Source organism: Musa acuminata, chromosome BXJ3-7 (genome assembly GCF_036884655.1).
Source record: "Musa acuminata AAA Group cultivar baxijiao chromosome BXJ3-7, Cavendish_Baxijiao_AAA, whole genome shotgun sequence".
Classification (NCBI taxonomy): domain Eukaryota; kingdom Viridiplantae; phylum Streptophyta; class Magnoliopsida; order Zingiberales; family Musaceae; genus Musa; species Musa acuminata.
The window spans coordinates 6,795,554-6,818,341 of NC_088355.1; the positions used below are offsets into that span (position 1 = coordinate 6,795,554).

Genomic DNA, 22,788 nt, shown 5'->3' on the forward strand with positions numbered 1-22,788 from the left:
ATGTCGGGGCCAGTTTATCCCATTTTTCTTATTAATTATAACTTTATTTCTAACCAAAAATTATGAGATCAAATCACATGATAATTGAAATAAATTATTATTATTATTATTTTTACAAAAGATAAATGATAAAGACTAGGATCCTATAATATACTATCAAAATCGTTAACAACTAAACCACATAACATCTTACTCGAATGATTTCTGAATCAACAATTTGAAGGGATACGCTTAGACTTCGCATTGCAAGCACTTTTGACACGGCTGTCACGTGGACAACCCCATGACATGTCAACTACTTTTATTCTTATTTATTTCCCCCCTTTTTCAAAAAGAAAGACTATAACAATCTTAGGCAGTAAGTATGAGAGGAGTAATTGAAAAACAAAAGACATGTATATTGGTAAATATGGACCAATTAGGATGAAGTTGGTCAGTTACTAACGGTTCATTGGCAATCTGATCTGGTCCATTACAGTTATCAAAAGATCTAGTTCAACATTTTCAGCATAATGTTGACTAGATTACAATTTTTCTGATCTCACGGACTGGTCCGATTCTTAGATATCCTGTCTCGTCAAAACCATGGATGTCGGTCATTACCGTGTAGTGAATCCCAGTGGCAAAATCCTAATACAAATGATGGACGGTATGATCTAAATCAGGCTACTCGTGCCACCCGCAAAGCAACTGCCTTCACCTCTTTTGCATCAAGCGACGACGTGACAAAGATCATCACCAGTGCAATGTCGAAACCACATGACTCATTTAGCTGCGGAATGAGCTCACCAATTGCTCATTCAGTTCTTAATCCTCATGCCTGTACCTCATCTCCAGCTCCGCCAGTACCTCATCCTCATGCCTGTGGATCAGATCACTCATGCGCCACACCTGCATTAACCACCAACGACCCAAATTTGTCACAATACTCAAGAGCTACTGGACAAAAGAGTCACCCAAATGGTACAACTACATGGTCAAGGCAAACTCAATTTGTTAATTCATCTGATCTGTAGTGTCAGTTGAATGTTCAAAGTACCTGTAAAGTCCCACCTCCATTGACTCTTGCACAATCATCGGAAACGCTGGCTATGGTCCATGGTTCAGTTGCATTCCAATGGAAGTCCACAACTTTATCCCTGTTGTGTCAAAATTGAATATTTATAAGTCTGATTGCAGATTATTACAAAACCTGAAACGAGGAACTATAATGGAAGTCCAAAACTTTATCCCCAGTCAACTTCACAAAACGAGGCACCATAATTCTCCAAATAAAAGTTCTATTAGACCAGCACAGACCGACTGCTATTTATCAGTCTGACCAAGCATTGGCACCAAAGCATGTTACTTGATATCACTTGATATGCCTTCCATTTTGGTTTACTGCTTGGTATGTTGCAGTGACAGTGAACAGAATAAATTGGTCTACTGCTTGGTATCTCTATCCTGACAGCTTGCTGAAACCAGTATTGGATGGGGTATTTAAAATTGTGATCCTATTAGCTAAATAAATTTCTCAACCCATACTGACCATAGGACTCATGAACCTTAGAGGAACACAATGACACCATGGCTGGTGATCTCACCCTGAATCTAAAAACCTTCTCAAGCCTTCGTGTGGGATGATCTCTTTCATTTTTGTTTTGAAAAATAAAAGCCCAGGCCAGAGCTCTGGTTGGGTGGAGTTTAGCTTGCAGGCATGTCAAGGACGAGTTCAGACTCCAACTCAAACTGGGGCAGGAGCTTTACCTGGTCGTAACCATATCTGACCCATTTACGTGAAAAATAAACAGCCAATCATAAACAAAAAGGAAACATGATTCCTTATATACTATTGCCTAAAGTTTAATGGACCAAAGCAAACAACAGCAGCCAAAAACAGACTAGATGGTAACCATAGGCATTTCAAAAGCCTTGTGTAATTGGGAGTAGCTACAACCAGAATTTGCTCAACAGCAGGACAAACAACAGACTCATACCTGTGCCCTGCATGTTGAAAGAATAGACCAGGCGGGGCAGTAGGCGTCCTCAGAAAATGTTCATAACTTGCGCCAACCTGAAAAGAAGTGGAATAACTTCACCAAGATGTAAAACTTCAATCATGCAAATGTCATCAGCTAAATAGTGATTTCTCTGAAATTCTCGTGAAGTGTACAATAATATTGATTGTCTGTTTAAACATTTCAGAAACTGTGAAATTATTATGGAATACGAGTGAGCTGAAAACTAGATAATGAAAGCTAAGGAAGCATCATCTCATGTCTAACGAACATTATAAAAACCAAAGTTTTCAGGCCAAATTGATAATCTACTCTGGGGCATGACCTACACTACTAGCAAAGCCTAGAAACCAAATCATACAATTCGCTAACCTTTTACATGATCATCAAGCCAACAAAAAATGGATTCCCAAAGCATTTCAAAATAGAATATAAAGCATTAATATCAATATGAATGTGTTTTGAGTACATGCATATCAAAATTTGACATATTTGATGTTTCTGAAATTGTTAATTTTTGGTGCCCATGTATTATAGGTCTATCCACAGTTACCTGGAATGTTGTGCATTTCAAATAAGAATAAAAAACATTAATCTCAATTTGGATAATATGCACACCAAAATTTGACACTTTTGAAGTGTCTGTACTGTTGATAATATTTTAGGAGATATAGTATATGCTCATCTTTAGATACCTGGAACCTAAAATATGTCAGGTCATGGGTATGGGTTGTAGGATAAGCTATGCCACCTAACTTGATTGATCATATGCGGGGGTTATGACTAATTAATTTATTAGTTGGATTGTGGTACATGTAGGATCAATTATTTAAGTTGCTTCGTATATTGTATAGCAATACATTGTTTTTACTAAGTACTTAACTATACATCATGATGGATCAATAACAGTGGTAGTTTACCTCCTGTTGATGAATTATAGAGTAAAAATCTCAATTTTATTGTTTTTAACTGGTTCATATATGCTAAATGATATTAATAAGGTTACCCCAAATTACCATAAAGATCTGGGATGTAACAGCATAATGAATTGAGAAGAGGCAGTAACATAGAAATTCCAAGCAACTAAAGGCTTAAATTTTTGCACCACGGAAATGCCCGAGTAATACTTAAATAAAATTATTATTCATTCCGATTTAAGAAAAGATTAAGATATTTTAGGGTGTCTTGGGTCCAGATCGCAAGATCTAGACATTTGAACAATGGTTGAAACAAATAATTTGACTTTCATCTCAGTATCTTCATCTCAACTACAATAAATTTTCATGTGCAGTTTCTGACTGGCTGAAAATTCAAACCACAAAGTATTAGTGTTTGCCAAAGAAAAGGTTAGTGCAGTTCACTCTGATATTAGTAAAATAACAAAAGAAGATAAAAGACAATTAATTTATATCTTTCTTTCCTCCAAATGCACAATGAAAAAAAAGACTCCAGATTTAATCTTTTCATATGCATATGGGCAACAAGATCTCTCACGTTTTACCGTAGGATATAAGAACCCCGATCTTGACTCCTAAATTTGGCTGATTATACTTGGAAGATTTCATTCAGAGGAAGTTTAGTACGTTTAGTCCCACATCAGTTGATGAGTAGGGGAACCAGTGGTCTATAAGCCCCTAGTGTCACCATCTATCCTTAAGCGGTGCCTTTTGGGGCTCACCTCAAAAGGGCAAAATTGTGCGAGCTTACCCAAAGCGGACAATTTCTCACGAGACCTCAACATGTAAAACTATTAATTGACTTTGGTGGTTATAAGTTTTTAGGCGGCTTTTCATGAAGGTCGATATGACATGATGTTATCAGTTAAACAAACTGTTAAGTTTACGATGAGCTTCAGGACAACCAGGTACAGATACTCTCCTCGACAAAAGATAGAAGCGATGGCCCCATGCCTAACGGTCATGCTAGTACAAAACAGTGATGCTAAATATCCATTTGGCAAAATATTTCTAAATATGAAAGATTATCCACTAAGGTAGCAAGATCATAATCCTTAAAAAGGTCAATATCAAGAAATTTGCTATCTTAGTGCAGTTAAATACCTTTGCATAGTCCCAAATGTTTACGAGATTATCCTCTCCAGCACTTCCAAAAACTGATGATTTATCTGGAGACCACTAGAGAAGAAATTAAATAGCATTGAGGTGGACATTTCAACTCCTAAGTTCAAAGATGCACAAAAAAGGAAAATATTAATGCCTGCACACAAAGAACAGCGGCTTTATGATGTTGAAAAGTGTGTAAAGATGACCCTGCACCACCAGAAGTCAGGTTGCGCCGGTCGAATATTTTAACAGAAGAGTCTGCAGACCTGCAAGTATCAAATAATAAGTTAAATTGACATGTTTTTAACTTTTATAAGCAACAATAACAGTGCATTCACAGAAAATTCATTGTGTTTAGGACACAGCTGAAAAGGTGAAGATATCAGTAGAATCCAGTTGAACCCTTTGGCTTGTTAAAGTACCCAGTTAAGAGAAAATTTTCATCATGAGGACTCCAATCAACACAATTAATGTCACCATCATGAGCTTTCTCAACCTGTTCAATGGCAAAACGAAATTAGGACTCAGCAAATAGCACGACTACAGACTAAATATATTAAAATTATGAAATATATGATAAATAAGAATAATATCATGAACAGACTACAAAACCATACTACTTAAGGTGGTAATTCCTTTATGACACAGCTGGCAGCTCAATCAAATGTAACTGTAGACATTCTGACATGCCACTTTACAATCACTACATTTACATCAAAATAAAAAAATTCAACAGAAAGACAACATGCCATATCATATGCATTACACAACAATATAAAAAGGAAACAGAGAACAGAGAAATGAATTATTCAGCAACTGTGAATGACATGTTGCTCAGTGATTTCAGTACCTTGTACATGAAAAAAAAGAAGTTTTTAGTCAATACATACAACAGCAAAAACTGAAAGAAGAATAGGTGTTCTGTGTAAATCAGCAATCACATGTGAGAGTACGTGCATATATGCATGCTAAAATGGTATAATCAATCTTGTTTATACAGTTTCTCCAATACTCAATGCTCAAAAAACAGATTTTCACCAAGAAAATACTAAATAATGCATTTGTTGGCACTAAATATCAAGAATTGAGGTGCCACTAGCATTGTCTGGATGCTGAACACTAGCACAGTACATGACATGTACATGCCAACACAATAAAGTTGCAATAAAAGAAAAAAGGGACAATGGGAAATAGAAATAGTATCAACAGGAGCAAACTAGTAATATGCACTTACCTTTCCTCGCCTCGGGCATTGTTACACTCCTCTTGCCTTCATCAGGCAACTTGGAGCAATTTTTTTATATATTGTTGCAGTAAGGTGATGCAAAAGTGGCCAATATATCAATAGCTGAAACCCTAAATTAAAAAGTGAAGCCTAAACCTTTAGACCATTCTTTTAAAAACATAAATGCTCAAGTGACATGCTCTAGACCAAGGATTGTCATTCTGATTAGTATGGATCAACCTACCATGCTAGAAGGTATCAATAGGCAACATGCCGATCCATGTTGGAGCTGTAGACACATGGCTATTCTATCATGTGGCAATCAGTACAGGGGCATGCTGACTGATAACGCACAATACCATGTATTGCTAAAATGGTACAGCCATGCTCCTATACCATAAAATATCAAGCCTTGCCAGAGTTCACAGTGTCACTTAAGCCATATATGTTTAACTTCATTGATGATTAAGCCAATTAATGTACAAATGCAAGAAATTAGCTGTGCATACTATTGCTAGTAGAATACATGGTCTTTCTTGAAAAAACTGATTCCCACTAATTAAAAGAGAAGTTGGCTTCCACATTGTATAAAAGTAAAAAGGAAAATTCCAAATTAATAACGAAGTTTATGTAAGGTAGTTGAAAATGCATCACAAGAAAAAACATTTGAACCTTGAGGGCAGGACTTCTCCCAGCACGAGCATCCCACAGAATAAGGCAAGAGTCATCACCTACGCTACAAAATTCCTGTGGACTTAAGAATAACAATGACAAAAAGTTACCACAATTGTGGAATTATAATCACATTATTTTTAGCAAATTAGTAACCATGCAATTACCTAAAATGGCAGAACTGCACATCTTCAACAGTATCTGTATGCCCATGGAATATACTTCGTGGTGCAACAGTTGGACTGTCTGAAATCTTATCTTCACTGGCGTTCACAGATTGCATATGCCTCGGGCTTCCCATGGGCACCCCAAGAGATGTAGTATTTGCTAAAGAAGATACATGATCACGTATGCACCATAAAACCACTAAATTGTCCCTCCCTGCAAAAAAATAAAACTTCGATCTCAAATATGGAATAAGATCTGCTATTAGAGAAAAAGAAACAATGACTTACAACTATAGGTAGAAGACCCAAATTTGACCATGACTAATACTTTCCAAGGCAATAACATGATTGCACCCACACATTGACCTAATACATACACATTCAAGGCCCAAACAAAAATATTGCTAGATTTCATATGGTTTCTTTCTCCATCAAACTACAACATTTGACAGCATATTATGCAAGATATTTGCAAACCACAATTTTCTGATAGTTGACATGCTTAATTTGATACCCATGCATTATCTAAGCCAGCATACAAGGTTTGGATCCTAAACAAGACAAGCTTATGCCAGGCACACCAGCTAGTTTCACTGAAGTCTTATCTGAGCCAAGGTTGAAAACAGTAGCATGCATAAATGTGAACATAATTGATCACCATTAAAATGGCAACCATATCACTCTAGTGTCTTTCTCAGCCATGCGCAGCTTCTGCTGATTAAAGGAAGCCATATTAGCCCAAAGGCTAGGTTGCTGAACTTATGCCAGGATCACCAACAAATTTCACTAGAAGTCTTGGCTCAGCCAAGGATGAGAATAGCAGCGTGCATAGATGCGAACATGAGTTGACCACCATCAAAATGCGAACCATATCACTTCAAAATCATGCTCCCCCAAACAAACCTTGTTTGCTGTCTTAATGAAAGGATCTACTTCTGTTGGGGAAGCTACATTAACCCATAGGTCAAGTTGCTGCAACATCAGCTTTTCCTCAAATGGTGCAATGATGTTATAGCGGAAACTCTCTAATGAGCTGAAATAACCTGAAACAATTTGTGTATTTTGTTGGTTAGAAACTTCAGATTCTTCGCCAATATTGGTCGAAACAGATCGGATGCTACAAAAATTAGAACTCCATATGGATGTACATTTATTTACTGGATGTAGATTCAGATAACCTTTGGAATAAGGATCCAGATCCATATAGCCAGATAAAATTTGGATCCGAATAGGCAATACTTTAGATCAATCCATATTTGACAGTGACATTTATGGTTTCTGTATTCAAGCCAAGGATTTAACTCCATGTTAAATACTAGTTTTGTTAACCATTCAAACCAGTACACCACCAGCACATATAGCTGTATCAGGACCACACTGCCCTCTATCATAAAAGAAAATGTAACAAAAAATTAAATACTGATCAGGACCAACTCATATGGTCCAATACTGGTCCTTCAACGGAAATTTGATTCCTCGGTTAAAGCTTTATTTGACATTTACAAATTAATCCCATCTACCGAAGTGATCTTTTCTGTGATAAACCTACTGTTGTGTGCATCTCTTTTACCTATACAAAATATTTAGTAATAAACTAGTTCTTAGAAACTCAATTCATATGTTATCTGCCTAGAATCTGATCTGTATCTGTATGTCCTCCACATCCAATTTTCTTCTCAAGTCTTGATGGTTGTCAAACATCTGATTTGTATCCATATGTCATAAATCCAATACATAGTTTGTATTTGAATCTCCATATCTGTATTATATCCAATCATATATCTATAGTTCATTTTTGCTGTGTTGCACAAATATCGTTCCAAAATTCAGTATCAATCTAAACTATCCGAGTATCCGTACCAATATTCATACTCACCAGTTAAAAGAGGATATAGATATTGCAAATTAGAAATACTCCAAACAAAAGAAAAAAATGCTAGTTTAAAGTCAGTGTTAATATGGAAGGCACCCAAGCTAAAATTTTCATCATTAATAATTCATCCACCAAAGAAATTCAACTGTTAACTTGAAAGACAACATAAGCAAAGAGAAACTCTATTATTCCAGAGAAGTATAATAAATTTACGAGTTAATCATCAAATTATAATATTAAACCATGAATCTAACAGGATCCCAACAAAATACAAGAACTACTACATGCCCTTGACAGATGAATTTCTGTATAAAACATATCCACTGATGATGTACATCTCAAAAGATATATATATATATATATATATATGGAGAATTGGAGATGGACATACTACAATGTAGGCAGCCTAGTTAATTAGGATTATACCAAGTCACCTCCAATCAGGTCAGTCAAAGAAAAATAATCAACACTTATCATAAGATATATCATAATCTATTATTTATTGAACATATGTATAAAAGACATTTTATACATTCTCCATTGATACATCAACCACAAGATATACTATAACCCGTTTCATAGCATTTTAGCATATTAACAACTCAATTCAAGACTTCATTGTCATGACACAAGCTCTAGAAAAGAACCTTGAATTACTTCAAAGCCAGTCAATCTTCTCGATACAAGGCTCCAATGTCATTATAGAATAGGCATGAGAAACAACCATGATTTAGTGATTATGTCCCGTTTTCAACCTTCTCTTAAGTACTCAGGTCAATGATGTTAGCTACTGCAATCCAAGTGTTAATTGACTATAAGAATGTTGGCGACAGCACTGTTAACAGATAGATGATAAAATCATAACCACAATACATTATCCAAGAGTAGTTCAACATGGAAATTTGAATATGTCATAGCATGGATACTCTCATTGGTCATCTCACTCACTGAGAACCTGACATAAATACAACTCACCAAGTCGTGTCACATTGAACTCCATATTTCAGGTGCTCACGTCTATTTTTTCAATGTGCAAAGTTCATAGTTATCAAAAGAATTTAAAAATCATTTTAAATATTCATATGCTCAAAACCAGATCATGTGTTTGGTTCATATCTATATCTAGATGAAAGGAATAAAATTCAACCAAGGATTGGCACCGGTTCATTTAGCATAGTACTGGTTGATATTCAATTTTTTTTACTTTATCCTGTAATACTGAATGTTACAGGTCGATATACCGCATGATATATAGGTACCATGTCAGGTCCAACCAATCACCAAAACCAGCTTTGGGCTGAGATGTAAATCCTTGCATGAAAGTATTTAAGCTCAATGAATATTTATTATAGTACACCTTAATTTTCTAGAGGGGCCATAAAATATATATAAATGTATATTATTTGCACTTGTCTCATAATTAGAAAGATCAACGTGTTCAAAATCCCTATCACAAAATTCTCGTTTCAAAGAAAAAAAAAAGAGGAAACCTTTTTCTTCCGAAGTAATAGGATTACCATGTAAGAGTACTAGCTGTAGAAACAGTAACTACATGCCAACATAAAAGTTATTTAGCCCTACCCAAACATTACATAAATGTGAACCTCAGTTAATTAACTAACATATTATAGAGATGTGTCATGATGTTCAATATAAGAAGGCTACATTTAGATGAATGCACTAAGCCATCTAATAAAATGTGCCAACTAATTCTTAAAAGGAAAAGTAAATTATTTAGCAACAAAAGATAAGTATATCATACCACTGAAAAGGTTGGAAAAATGCAAACACATTTAATGAAAGTGGATAAGTGAACAAGGTTGCGATATTTAAAGGAATCAAACTTCACTAAAAATTAGCTACAACCTCCAGAAAGTACAAGGGCTTCATAATTGCACATGGCAAGAGCATATTCTGCATTACTTTGATGTCCTGTTAATATCTGCAAGATCAACTGGATTATGAGTCAAAGTACCTGCTTAGACAATTCAAATTACAACAGAATGAAGTTTAGTAGGAAACAAACTAACTGTAAGATGCAAAATGCTCTTTGAATTAAATAATTAAGAAAAAATAAATTAACAAATTAACTATCAGGTTATGATGGATGAAATCTAATAGAACTGCTTTGTAAAACTTGTAGAAGTAGGAAAAAGAAACCAAATTTGGATGGGAATCTGCAGCTCCAAGATCATCACCACAATCAGGCTGTGCATCAACATCCCAAATAAGTACCTGTGCCACCACCAGGAAGACCAGCCAACATTTCATCTGACATCAATGAAAATCAATGAAAATTATCAATTCTTGAATGTAATAAAACATACTTCAGGACTGTCAGTATGTGTTGCAACTATGTTACTATTTTGAGGAAGTTCTCTGATTCTGTTAACCTGCAAAATATAAGACATCAATGACACTTGTTTTTAATCCCATCTATTAGGATAAGAAAGAATTAAGCTAAGTCACACTACTCAGTCTGATCTAAGTGTCACTCTTTGGACATATGAACAAACCTAATCAAGTCAAATCAAAGTTAAAGCCAACTATCGTAATCAAATTTAAAACTAACACTTGCTAACACAAATATGATTAATAGATCTGTCTTCTTGGATCACATTCATTGATTCTGTTGCATGTGGTGCACTCTCAAGCAATGACCAATCATATGGTATAGCAATAATACAGTCCAAAATTCCAGCCCCTTAACTTGTCGACCACTAGATTTGAATGACACAATGGACCCAACAAACCAGCTCAGCTTCATCTTCTTCCCCATACTCATTGAGATTGTCTTCTGACTTCTTGCCTCCGCTTGGATGATTGCCATGCTCAGGTGACAGGAAAATCTTCAATTAGGGCAAACCCATCAAGTAGGACAATTGTGCACCAAGTGATCTACTGTCTTCTAATGGTTGGCTTCAACCAGAACAGATTCATGATGTAAATACTCCAAAGGCCTTTAACTGAGTCTTCCATCTTTTGTAGCTTGTGAAACCTTAATTGTTAAAATTATTCAAATCTAAGAGGAAGAAATCATTGCCACATCAAATTCAGCTTGACCCACATAGTAATTTCTCAAACCAATCTTCTATTGTCTTGTTGTCAATAACACCAAATGAAGGCTGCTCCCTTCATTTTTCCAATAAAATTTTCACGTGATTGATAATATCAATCTTGACATCAATCAAGATCCAACTGACCTCTGAACTCAGAAACATTTAGTTCATGCATTTGTCTCCTCAAGCAACCAGTGCCTCACAAGTAGGTATTTCTTCTATTCTAATGGCTCCCAACCTCTGCTTCTTGAACACTAGAATGTCCTTTGTCCATCAAAGGATCGCTAGTTAAAGGTCCAAGCTCGTAGATAGTTAAATCATCTCACCATCAGTAGAAATTCTTTCTCAATCTTGTTTCTTTTTTCCAGAAAAGAAGATAATATATAACTAAATAAAAAGATTACACCTTGTGCTCATGATATCAGCATACAAAACAGAACTAAGAGGTGTAGACCAATCCCCTCTCCAAAAATATGAGGGCTTTGTAGCCATCTGATCCAACTCTTTCCCATTCCAGAGTTCCGCACCAAAACCAATGGAAAAAGACATTTAAAATAGGAAGAGGTAGATCACTGGCTCTAATACTAGTTGATACAAATAGGCACCTGTGGATAAATAGTGTAACTGCAAAGTTTTGAAGTCCTAACTTGTTGCAGGTAAGATGCGGATGAGGTAGCCCACAATTCCAATGCTGTAATATTAATGTCAGATCTGGAGTAAACAAGTCTGCCTTAGTGACCAACAAGCTTTGTGTTCACAGGTGTAATTATTGCGTAACATCAGATTCTGATACTCCTGAAGGATGTTTGCTTGCTTTCCTAAAATTCAGAAGTTGAAAATCTCCTCTTTGTATGATTGAACTTGCCATGGATGACTTTTTGACCAAAAATAAAAGAGACAGTAGAGAAAACAAAAAATGTTAGAAAATGATTGTCGCTTACCCACAAAATCCATCTCTAATTCCTTGTCTGATAACTAAGTTCACAAAAATCCTTTGTGCACTTTAAACATACTAAAAACTTGTTTCAATATCTTCTCTTGCTATCATATATTATTATCAACCAGTGAAAATGCTATATTTGACGTGCGAGAAGGATGAAACTAGCCCGGATTAATTCAAAAGTTGACGTAAAATCTCATTTTTGCCTGATAGAAGTTTCCAACAACTGGATAGCAGTCATACATGCATAAAAAGTCATATACTACTGAAATTGTTGATTCAAGTTCTAGCAGGCTAAAATTTGTAACTTCAAAAGCATTGCATCTTATGAGACACATCTCACGTAATTTAAGTTCTATTGATCTTCTTGTCTTAATGTTTATTGGCTTCTTTGTTGTTGCACCTTTTTCCCTTGAGCCATTAGTTTTGGAAGTGATCCCTTGAATATCGACATCGTTGAGCCTTAGAAAGTCGACTTTGGGCCCTCCATTACTGAAAGACAGGCTTTGTATATGTGCCACAATTGAACAAGCATTTGTTGGTGATAGTCACCATAGATTCTTCTTTATCTAATCTGAAATTATGGTCTGTAGTTGATACGATAGCAATAACAAGCCGTAATATCTCAATTGTTTAGGGTCGGCCACATGGATCTTTTACCTCATTGAGTTATGAAAAAGGTAATATCTTTCGATTAAATACTTATTTATAATTTGTTGTTGATATTCACTTGAATTACCTTACTCAATTGTAAGACAGTAAGAGTAAGTAAAGATGAAATATATTCAACGCTAGCTAGCATATATGAGATATCAACATACTGAGCAAGGCACCACTATAGCTATGAGAAATCCACAAACATAAACTATCACTAAATTGATTCTAACAGAAATAATACATTTTCAAGCATGACCTTTGGACCTCACATGATCTTGTAAGAGTTGTTGCAGGGAAGCAAATATTGTCCTGCCAAACAAGAACACTAGAAGTCTCAAAATTCAAATCCTAATAGCAAAATAATTTGCATAACCTATATAAGACCCATATTTGGACTCTCAAACAATAAATAGACATAAAAAATGAGCACTTGAAGTTCCCTATAATATGTACTAAATTTAATGAGCAAGATCTGTTCGAAAAATCAGAAAAGAATAATCTAATTAGGAAATACTCTTGTCAGCATTACACAATCGACCAGCCACTGTCCCAACAAAAACAGTAGTCAATTGATGTCATCCAAGAGTTTGACTTGCTTGGACCTAGCTCTGAGTCAGTCAACTCTTGCTAGGATTGGCCAAGGCGGGTCTAGCCACCCTGTAACAAGAATCTCATCATTTAGGGATACTAGCCTAGTAGTGTAGTTGTACATCAAGTGATATCCTCTGAACACTACAAACAAAAAAAGAGAGTAAGTTTACTCAATCCCCTAATACGGATGTCAAGGTAACACTTGGATCTGGTTTATATTGAGCAGAAGCTGCAATTGTCTTCCTTCCATTAGCAATCCCCTCTTACATTTTGCTTCGATCTCCAAACCATCATTGTATAATTTCTCCATGATCACATAACAGCCACTGTTCCCTTGCTTTGTCCATGATCACATAGCAACCTCTGATCCTTGCACTGTATTTTACTATTAATTCCACATTTGAGTGGAAAAGACTTGTCTACATCATCATTTCATAAAATTGTCAGCATACACTTTGATCGAGTCTTTCATCTAGCTGTTAACGTTGTTCAGATTTCGGATGAAAACTCTATGTTATAATAAATTCTTCATGAAGTATGTAGAGATTTCTTGGAGCAACCTTCTGCTCCCATCGAGTTTACAAAATGAACTGAATCTTCCCGAAATAGTTAGTTGGTATCACTCAGAAAAGGATTCAAAATTGAATAAACAATCAAGGAAGATGTTGGGGTCACCGGCTTCTAAATACACAGAAATCTAGCTATCTAACTTCATGTGCTTGACTCACTACGTAGTCAGTATTTCTGTGTCCTTCTCGGACTGACATCTTATGTTCTAATAGCTTGACACCTCACTGATAAAGAAAACATGAGATAGGATATCAAGAGAATAAAAATTAGGAGAAGCAGACCAAAAGGATCCTGTTCAGCTAGGAACGGCAACAAACTTTATTTCTATTCCAGTTTCAAAAAAATGATTTTTCAGTAAGGTGATTACACTGTTATACTAGTCCTATTACCATATGAATATCAATAAAGAACTAAGCTACCGACTAATACAACTACTATAAGCTTATCAAGACTACTGATATTCAAAGTATAATTATATATCAAACTCTTTGAATATAAGTACTAAACAAAGGATGAACCCGGCACAAGAGACTCCCACCAATGCAGGGTCTAGGAGGTAATGCAATCATATTTCTTTTCACTAACACAATCAAAGTTTAAAATCTAAGAATTGCTTATTAAAATTTCATTAATAGATTTGTGTTATCTTGAATTGTCTTACATCTCAAGAGACAACTAATCGAGTGATTCCAAAAGATACTAAAGTCAAGATAGGGGAAGTAAAGAGACCAAAGCAGCCCTCACCTATCTGCAAGCAGCAGAAGAAACAGAAAAGGGAGTTGGCTGACCCATACCACAACAACCAACAGTGTTTCCAACAAAAGGAGTGGCCATCATTTTATTGGGTGCGGGTGCAGCCAACCCTTGCCATGGCCAACCACCCTCAGGCCACCAAAACAGGGAGCAGCCAACTCAAGCAAGGATTCCACCAACACTTCTAGACTGACAAAACATCGAGTAAAATATCAAACTATGAGCAAAAACAAGATATATATATATATATATATATATATATATATATATATATATAGAGAGAGAGAGAGAGAGAGAGAGAGAGAGAGAGAGTCAAGGACAAGTAATATGACTTTGGTAGCACATAAGCTATACATCTGCCAGTAATTGTAAGCAGAAAATGCAAGTTTAGCTACTTGCTACTTTATTTCCAGCATTGGTACTATTAGTTTCCCTTAGTTCAGTTATTAGTTCATAGTTGGAGGACCTTAATTTTCATCCTAATGAGTTAATTAGGATGAGAATATAGAAATTATCAAAGAAATTGATATTAAGTCCACAAATGCCAATCAATAAACGAATAGTAGATGCAGATAATTTTGATTTCAAAAAGGTGTTTACCTCACCAGGATGAATAATTGTTTTAATCTTTTTCACATAGGGAGATTGTGATTCTTCATCAAACTGCAAAATGAAATTACGCTTACATAGAACATGATAAATTCAATTATCATAAATTAGCAGAAACAACTTAGCATGAACATCAGATAGAAAAAGAAAAGGATAAAGGAGAAATAACTTGATAGAATACTTTCGTGTTTACATCTTGCACATGTGTGAAGTGTATAAGAAGACTTGTCACTTCTTTCATTAGATTTAGAAGTGGTAGTCTTAAGGTAATAATAATAAAATTTGCAGTGCTGGCTTGGGAGAAGGCAAAGTAAGAAAATGCGATGAGACTTAAATATGACGGATCCAGAATATCACAGTTGTAATACAACCAAAATTACAAAAATATCCTGTATAAGCATAAATCAAGAAAATAGTTATTCAAAACTGCTAAGCCTCAATCTTGTGCTTAATCATACTATACATGGATAAACATAGCATGAATTCATTCAAGAATTCTATAAATATAACAATTCTATTGCTTACTCTTCCTCATTATGGTATCCAATAAAAGTGAACTCCAATGGGATGACCGTCTGTCAAAGGTAAACCATCATGTCTGATATGCAGTTTCATGACCAGAGTAAAAAAACAAAAAATCAATATTTTCTCCACAAGCTGACTCTAAATTCTACCAAGCTTTACAACCACAATAAACAATAATTTTGCATTTCCTGCAAGTCAACCAGCTTGATTCATCATGGCAATGACAATGGCTTCTCACCATGACTAAAAAAGCAAAACTATGCTTTTCACGAAGAAACTCTTGTATTTAAAAGAAATAAATTCATTATGTACATGAGCGAAGTCTGAGACAAATGAAGATGCAATAAAACTGATGTTGTGGAAAACTATACAAAGATCGATACATTACCTAGTAAACCATAAATTAGAATAAAAATAAAAGCATATCAACTACAACCAACCTACATGGTCCAATACTGCTCCTTGGTTGGACTCGTAAATACTACTAGTCCATACTGACCGGTAGAAAAAAAATTATTCCTTGACCCAAGTTTTGTCATAAGAAGTCACATAACAATTATTGAGAGGCTCAAAATAAAACATTTAAAGCAACAAACAAGCAACAAGATAGAGTACCACAGATATGTGCTCTGCAGCTGCAGTCCTTGGTTTCACAACTTCACAGTTTGCTACAACAAGTGTGTTTGGATAAGTTCCATCAGTCTGAACAATAGAGAATAAATTGTTAAAAGAGCTGATGAAATACATGAACTATCTTTTACTCTAAAGAACACTGCTAGTAAAGTCAAACTATGAAGACGAAAATACAATTAAAATATAAGACAACATCATAAGTACATGAACAAGATGCACACTTTGTAGTCCAGAACACCATATTCATGTAAGTGAGTGCTACAAAATAAGAGAAAATCAAATAGATAAAAAGGAAAATGATAGCAAACTATTAGTTGCAAACAACATTAATAATGCGTTAAAGTGAACAGCTATTTTTTTTAATATTCTCTCCACAGTGCTCAAACAAAACCGAGAGAAATTTGGCAGTAATTGTTAAGGAACATGTTAAGTGAAATATTACTAGAACACTCTTCATTTGAGCGTTTGATTCACTATCCCAAATGAAAGTCCATCAAAAGAGCGAAGCAGGTAGAGAACATAAACATTTGGGCATAAAGCGCAAAATTATGATTAGTCCAACATATGCATTATGATTCTATGCAGGGGCACAACCAAGTTTTTCACCAGAGAAAGGTTATATAGAGAGGATAAAGTTATAACGATCAGATGATAGTCAAAATCTCAACAACTCAGATTCTGAAATGATACTGATTTTGCACTTATCAAGGTTGATGGTATTTATACAAATGGAAATTTCGAACTAAAAGAGAGCAAAATGTCCTGATGCCTCAACAGAAAGGGATGGCATGACTTGTAAGGGATTCAATTAAGAAAGAGCAATCCATAAAAGAAATAGATTATAGATTAGGAAAATATTTAGTTACAAGAACAAATCAGTCATTACCTACTAGTACATTGTGAGTTTTCAACAATGGGCTACAGTATCAGAGTAACACTATGGGCAATTAAGATAATTGAAAGAAATGAATAGCTACAAAGCTAGATTATGATACTCATTATCAAATAAAGATTCTCATTTTGTTTGTATGGGAAGGCTTGAAAGGTTTTTTAACTAATCGCAAGCGTAACTATGTACCTTGTGAGTTAACTTTAACTATGACACAACTAATGCTACTATGCACAAGATCATACAAGTGCAATCATTGGCAATGACTAAGCTGATTCTTATCGTTTGGGACTATATATGTAAAATAATGCCTATAAGGTACAACCACAGTAACCTGAACTAACATTATATAGTTCCATAGGTATGATTCAACAAATGCCGACAATGATGTGTATCAAATGCATGCTGATGCACAATGGAGACTCAACTATACCACTTTAAGCCGATCGATAGTCTGACACTTAAGACAATTTCCTATAGGGACAAGAAAAGTGGAGAATTTAATGCCCATGACACCACCCTGAATATCACAACTGAGATTTTGTAATATAAAGAGTGGGCAATGCTTTACTTCCTTTGTATAATGTCTAATATGACCTACTATTTAAAATTAACTGCTATACAAACCCAGATTAACTAAGCCAGAGTAAACAAATGTGATGGTATTGGTTGAGGGACATTCTTTGGATTTGATGCAACCACTTATGACTAGATAATTTTTTGCTTATACTTGCCAAGCAACCAGGAAAGCTAACAACCAGAATGAAGAAATCCTTGTACAGCTAAAGTAACAGATTATCAAAAGTAACTTGCCCGTTCAGAAAGATAGAGACGTTGTATGTTCTTATATGCCTTTTCCTCAAGTTGTTGACCCCACCTTACAGTAACAAAAATGTGAACAAAAATGGGTTAGACTTTAAAATTTGACATATTTCTAAAAAAGCAAAATTCAAATTAGAAAGAACTTTCACAATGTCAAGGCCATTGATATAGCCATAGATTATAAACTAGTTTCCACACCAATCTATAAAAAGGAAACAGGGAATAAAAGGTTATGCACATGATATCAAATCACAAATATTGTAATTGTTAGAATTTAGGAAGAAATCTAAAAAAATGATTGACTTACAAGCAAGATTTCTAGACAAGCATAACAAAATAAATTTTACATTTGAACTCAAACAATACATATCTCTGCATCTTCTAGAATGATTAGAGTCCATGTTCAATGCTTGATGCAGCATTGATTTTGTAGGGTTAAGTTATAGCTGCGAATAATTATCATAAAAGGACATGCCCAATGCACGAGGCTCCCTCCAATATAAGGTCCGGTGAGAGTCTATATGTGCAATCTTAACTTCTAAAAAACAACACTATGTATACCTGAATTGACTTGGAAGCACAACATAGAATTAATCAGCATTCAACTTCTAAGCTTTAAGTTGATGTCTTTTTGGTACAACTGGCCAACCCCTTGCTTCCACTACCTTTAACCAAAATATCTATACATATACATGATAAATCCCATTGTTCCTTTTATTTTTATACTAGAAAAGCTCCTCTTAGTTTTACCAACAAGAAGATCAATCAAGCCAATGCCAATAATACCCTCTTTCCACCCTTTCTCTACTTCATTTAAATTATACACACAAGCGCGTGCGTGCGCACATACACACACACACACAAGCACACATGCAAATGCACACACACACACGCACGCGCCACACACGTACAAACATGACATGCACATCCATTTCTTGAAATCACCATCAAAAACCAAGAACCAAGAATCAAAACCACAATTTCCCAACTTCACCATTTATCTCAATCAGGCACATCATCAAAATCCACTTCCTCCATTATTATCTCCATTTACGTGGAGAAGGAAAAAAAAAGGATGGCAGGCACGACTGATTCTTGATATACCTACAGATTATAGGTGTTTAATGTACCAATCAACATCAACAAGGAAAAAATAAAAAACTTATACACATAATACTGAGTCACAAATGCACCTTTTTTTCTTTATAGTTTGTATGAGAGAATATAAAGAATAATTAACTTAAAGACAAAATTGTTCAAATACTGTATCAGAGCAAAAATTACATAAAAAAATGGATTGCAATACAGTCCGGTATGATATGGTATGGACATTATTTATCGTTACAACAAAAGACCGATAAGCCAAGCAACTAAAACCAGCCTATACATGACCGATCGGCATAAATGATACTGCTTGACAATGATTGAAATTTTGCACCATACCGGAATTTCGAAATATGCTCGGTATGGTAAGGTACTGTATACCGAGCAGTATATATACATATATACATATATATATATACATATATACATATATATATATATACATATATATATATATATTTCTTTTTTTTGCGACGTCATAGAAAAAAAAAAAATCGTTGAGGCGTTGCCACTCTTCGCCCCGCGACGCCGATACTCTTCTCCTCGCGCACGGATGAGAAGTCGCCACAGACGAGGAGAGCGGTGCCGATCTCAGGTTTTCTTTTTTTTTTTTCCTATTTCTTTCTTCTCCTTCTGCCTCTTCTTTCACCTTCTCCCTCTTTCTTCTCTCTCGGTCACTGTCAACTCCCTCTTTCTTCTCCCTTGGTCACCGTTGAATCCCCTCTTTCTTCTCCCTCGGTCACCGTTGACGATAACGGCCTCAATCGATGCTACTGCTCGGTAGCGAGTGGTCCGTGTACCGATCTGCTGATGGACCGGGCGGTATCATTCAGTATTGCAAACCTTGATGCTTGGTATACCCTGGATTAGGCCATGTACAAGTTTATATTGGGTGGTTATCTTACCCAAGGGACGAGGCTACTCAACTAGCCGTTGGGTAGCTATTGAAGCCTTTGTGGGGTCTATAAAAAGCACCCACACACCCATTCTTCCCCCTCGCACACTTTCTCTCACTCCCGTTCTTTCTCACTTTCTCTTTCTCTCTAATCTCACTTAAAACTCACTTCATTGAAGATCATTAAGGGAGGTTGATTTCTGCAAGAAGAAGAATAAAAATCAAGATCTAGTCCATTTCCTCTAAAAATTAAAGTAAATTTCAAACTTAATCTCTAGGTTTTAAGTCTATGTTTATTCTTACATGTTTAGATTAATTTTTGAAGTCTAGACCTAATTTAGGAATTTATGCAATCTCCAGATTTGGTGGATCTAAGATAGATCCATGAGGATCAAACCTTGACACATCATGGTCCTAAGCCCATATAGGTACAAGTAAAAACATGTTACAGTGCATTTATTGTTTTATAATCTAAATTCAGTTTATATATATCTAATCCAATTGTATATAACCAGAAAAGGCGAGAAAAAGCCCCTAAAATATGTTTTTTTTTTTAACTTTTAACCTTTGTAGGAGATTTCTGAAATATGATATGTATAGGAGAACACTGTTCTGGCTCGGTACAATGCCACTCCAGGCCAAGACTAGTATATGACCAGTACACGAGATTAAAAATCTTGCATTAGAACTTGCTGATGTTGTGTGTTTGCAAATTAAACTAACTTCGGAAGCATAACTTTGCATTAACCAGATTATGTTCTTCTTTGGAACATGGGTTGTCTATTCCTTACCCCTATCCATGACCAAAAAGATCCGTTACAAACCCTGCTGCCTTAAACTCGGAAGAGAGACCGAGAAAAGAACAAAAGAAACAGAACATCACTCCTCTTCAACGCCAAGAAACTCGATCAAGCCAGCATCATCAGGATTCACTTTCCACCCTCATTATACTACGTCCAACTTCTGACGAAACACAACATACACATCCATTTTCTCAAATTCAAAACCCAGAACCAAGAACCGAAACCTCACTACCCAAGAACCAAGAATTGAAACCTTATTTACCGACTAAACAAAGGAGAAAAAAAAAGTAGAACACAGCATATTTTATCCTTTCTTGATGTCACCTTCGACTCGAACTACGAAACCCGGAGCGAAACCCCTCTTACTGACTACAAAAGGAAATTCATATAATAGACCGATGTTTCCATGATCCGCTCCCCCCACTGAATCCTAAAAATAAAACACAAACATCACGGCATGCAGTTATTGCCGAAACCCTAAATCGAACAAAATATTGATAGACAGCATATCAGATTCCCGAGAAATGCTAAGAATACAAGCAGTCGAAACCCTAACGTGGGTCAGAAGGAGCGGGGGGAAGGAGAAGCTGCAAACCGGCAGGAGAGGGAGGGCCAAGAAAGGTTGTCGTTGGTGAACCAGTCGTAGATCAGAGGTATGCGACCCTTCCACTTCAGGTACCCCTCGTCCTCCTCCGTCAACAGCCGAGACGCCAACTTCTTCCTCCGCCCTTTTACCACCATTCCTCCCAGCTCAAGTCTTTCCCGCCCCACTGCGAATGCGAACCGAATTCAATCAGCTGTCCGAACGCCGAGGCCAAGCGGCCAAGTCAAAGGGGTGGAGCGGACTCCTCTGTCGCGTCCCTGCCGTTATGAGCGCGAAACGATATTTTAATGAGACGCGTGTAACGTTACAACGCAGTTCTCGTCCGAAACAAGTGATTGTAACGGTGTGTGGCCGTCCGTTAAGGACGATTTAACCGCCGAAACACAGTGACGTAATTGAGCTCCGAATCATCCACCAAAATGTCGGAGCAAATCTTTTCCTACCCGTCAATCTCGTCTACCTCGCGTGTGATTGGGGCTCACATGGGGCCCATTGTTTCTCGGACACACAGCAATAAGGTTTTTGAGTTACGACTGTCAAATTCGACGGTTTCGTTAGCTCCAACTCTAAATTCGATGAAATCGATATCGTTGTTTTGGAGTCGGGTCAGAATTAGATAAATCAACATTATATTTGTTTTGCTTAAACTTGTCATCTTCTCTAATAGATTATGAGGGTTAATGTTCAAAATCACAATCCATATATGCCAAGTTTTAACTTGAACTATGTTGAAATTTAATGAGCCCCCCTTGTTTCTGTTGTACATTGGCTGGTATAATTATTATCACGAATCATAAATGCGATAGGGGAATCATTGGTAAGCTATTAATGTTGACAAGCGTCATCACAACAGCAGGAAGGTATAATACTATTAATTGCTATGACAGGTCAAGACAGGCAAATGATAGCAATTTAATCTCTAAGCTGCAAGTCAAAGCTACTGCCGGACCAGTTCTGGTTCCTCCATAATTGCATCAGAAACATATAGAAGAACAAATTAACATTGTAGATGAAACATCAAAGTCACACTTTGATGAAAGAAACCTCCAGTTCCACCTTCCTGAACTCACTAGGTTCTGAGACACACAAGCAGAGCCTTGTGGCAATGTTAAGTCAATGAATCAACCAAGAAATGAGATGCATCCACCCATGACATATCTTTCTAGCAACTTTACATTACAATATAGACACATATATGGTGGTGTTCATGGATCTCTTATCTATTGGGTTTGATTCCTTCATGACCTCATCAGAGTTGGATTCCATAGTCTATACCCACAGAAGATCTGCTAATGCTTCACCTTCAGAATGGAGATGTTACCATTTACTGGAAG

The 22,788-nt window shown here is 36.0% G+C and overlaps 1 protein-coding gene across 2 annotated transcripts; it reads right to left on the reverse strand.

Moving 5' to 3' along the window:
- Positions 1 to 377: 377 nt before the first annotated feature.
- On the reverse strand, positions 378 to 21,700 carry LOC135643522 (WD-40 repeat-containing protein MSI4-like). 2 transcript variants are annotated; one of them, XM_065160570.1, is made up of 15 exons: positions 21,446 to 21,700; positions 18,040 to 18,103; positions 16,320 to 16,406; positions 15,171 to 15,233; positions 10,328 to 10,393; positions 10,161 to 10,235; positions 9,867 to 9,942; positions 6,128 to 6,341; positions 5,961 to 6,042; positions 4,486 to 4,559; positions 4,218 to 4,329; positions 4,061 to 4,135; positions 1,980 to 2,056; positions 1,040 to 1,139; positions 378 to 891 (listed from the first exon to the last, which is right to left on the reverse strand). In XM_065160570.1, the coding sequence occupies exons 1-15, from the start codon at positions 21,589 to 21,591 to the stop codon at positions 808 to 810; spliced, it is 1,395 nt and encodes a 464-aa protein (XP_065016642.1). In that variant the 5' UTR covers positions 21,592 to 21,700; the 3' UTR covers positions 378 to 807. The 2 variants fall into 2 exon arrangements, with proteins under 2 accessions (XP_065016642.1, XP_065016643.1); XM_065160571.1 differs by lacking the exon at positions 10,328 to 10,393 and having other exon boundaries at positions 10,161 to 10,271.
- Between the last annotated feature and the right edge of the window lie 1,088 nt (positions 21,701 to 22,788).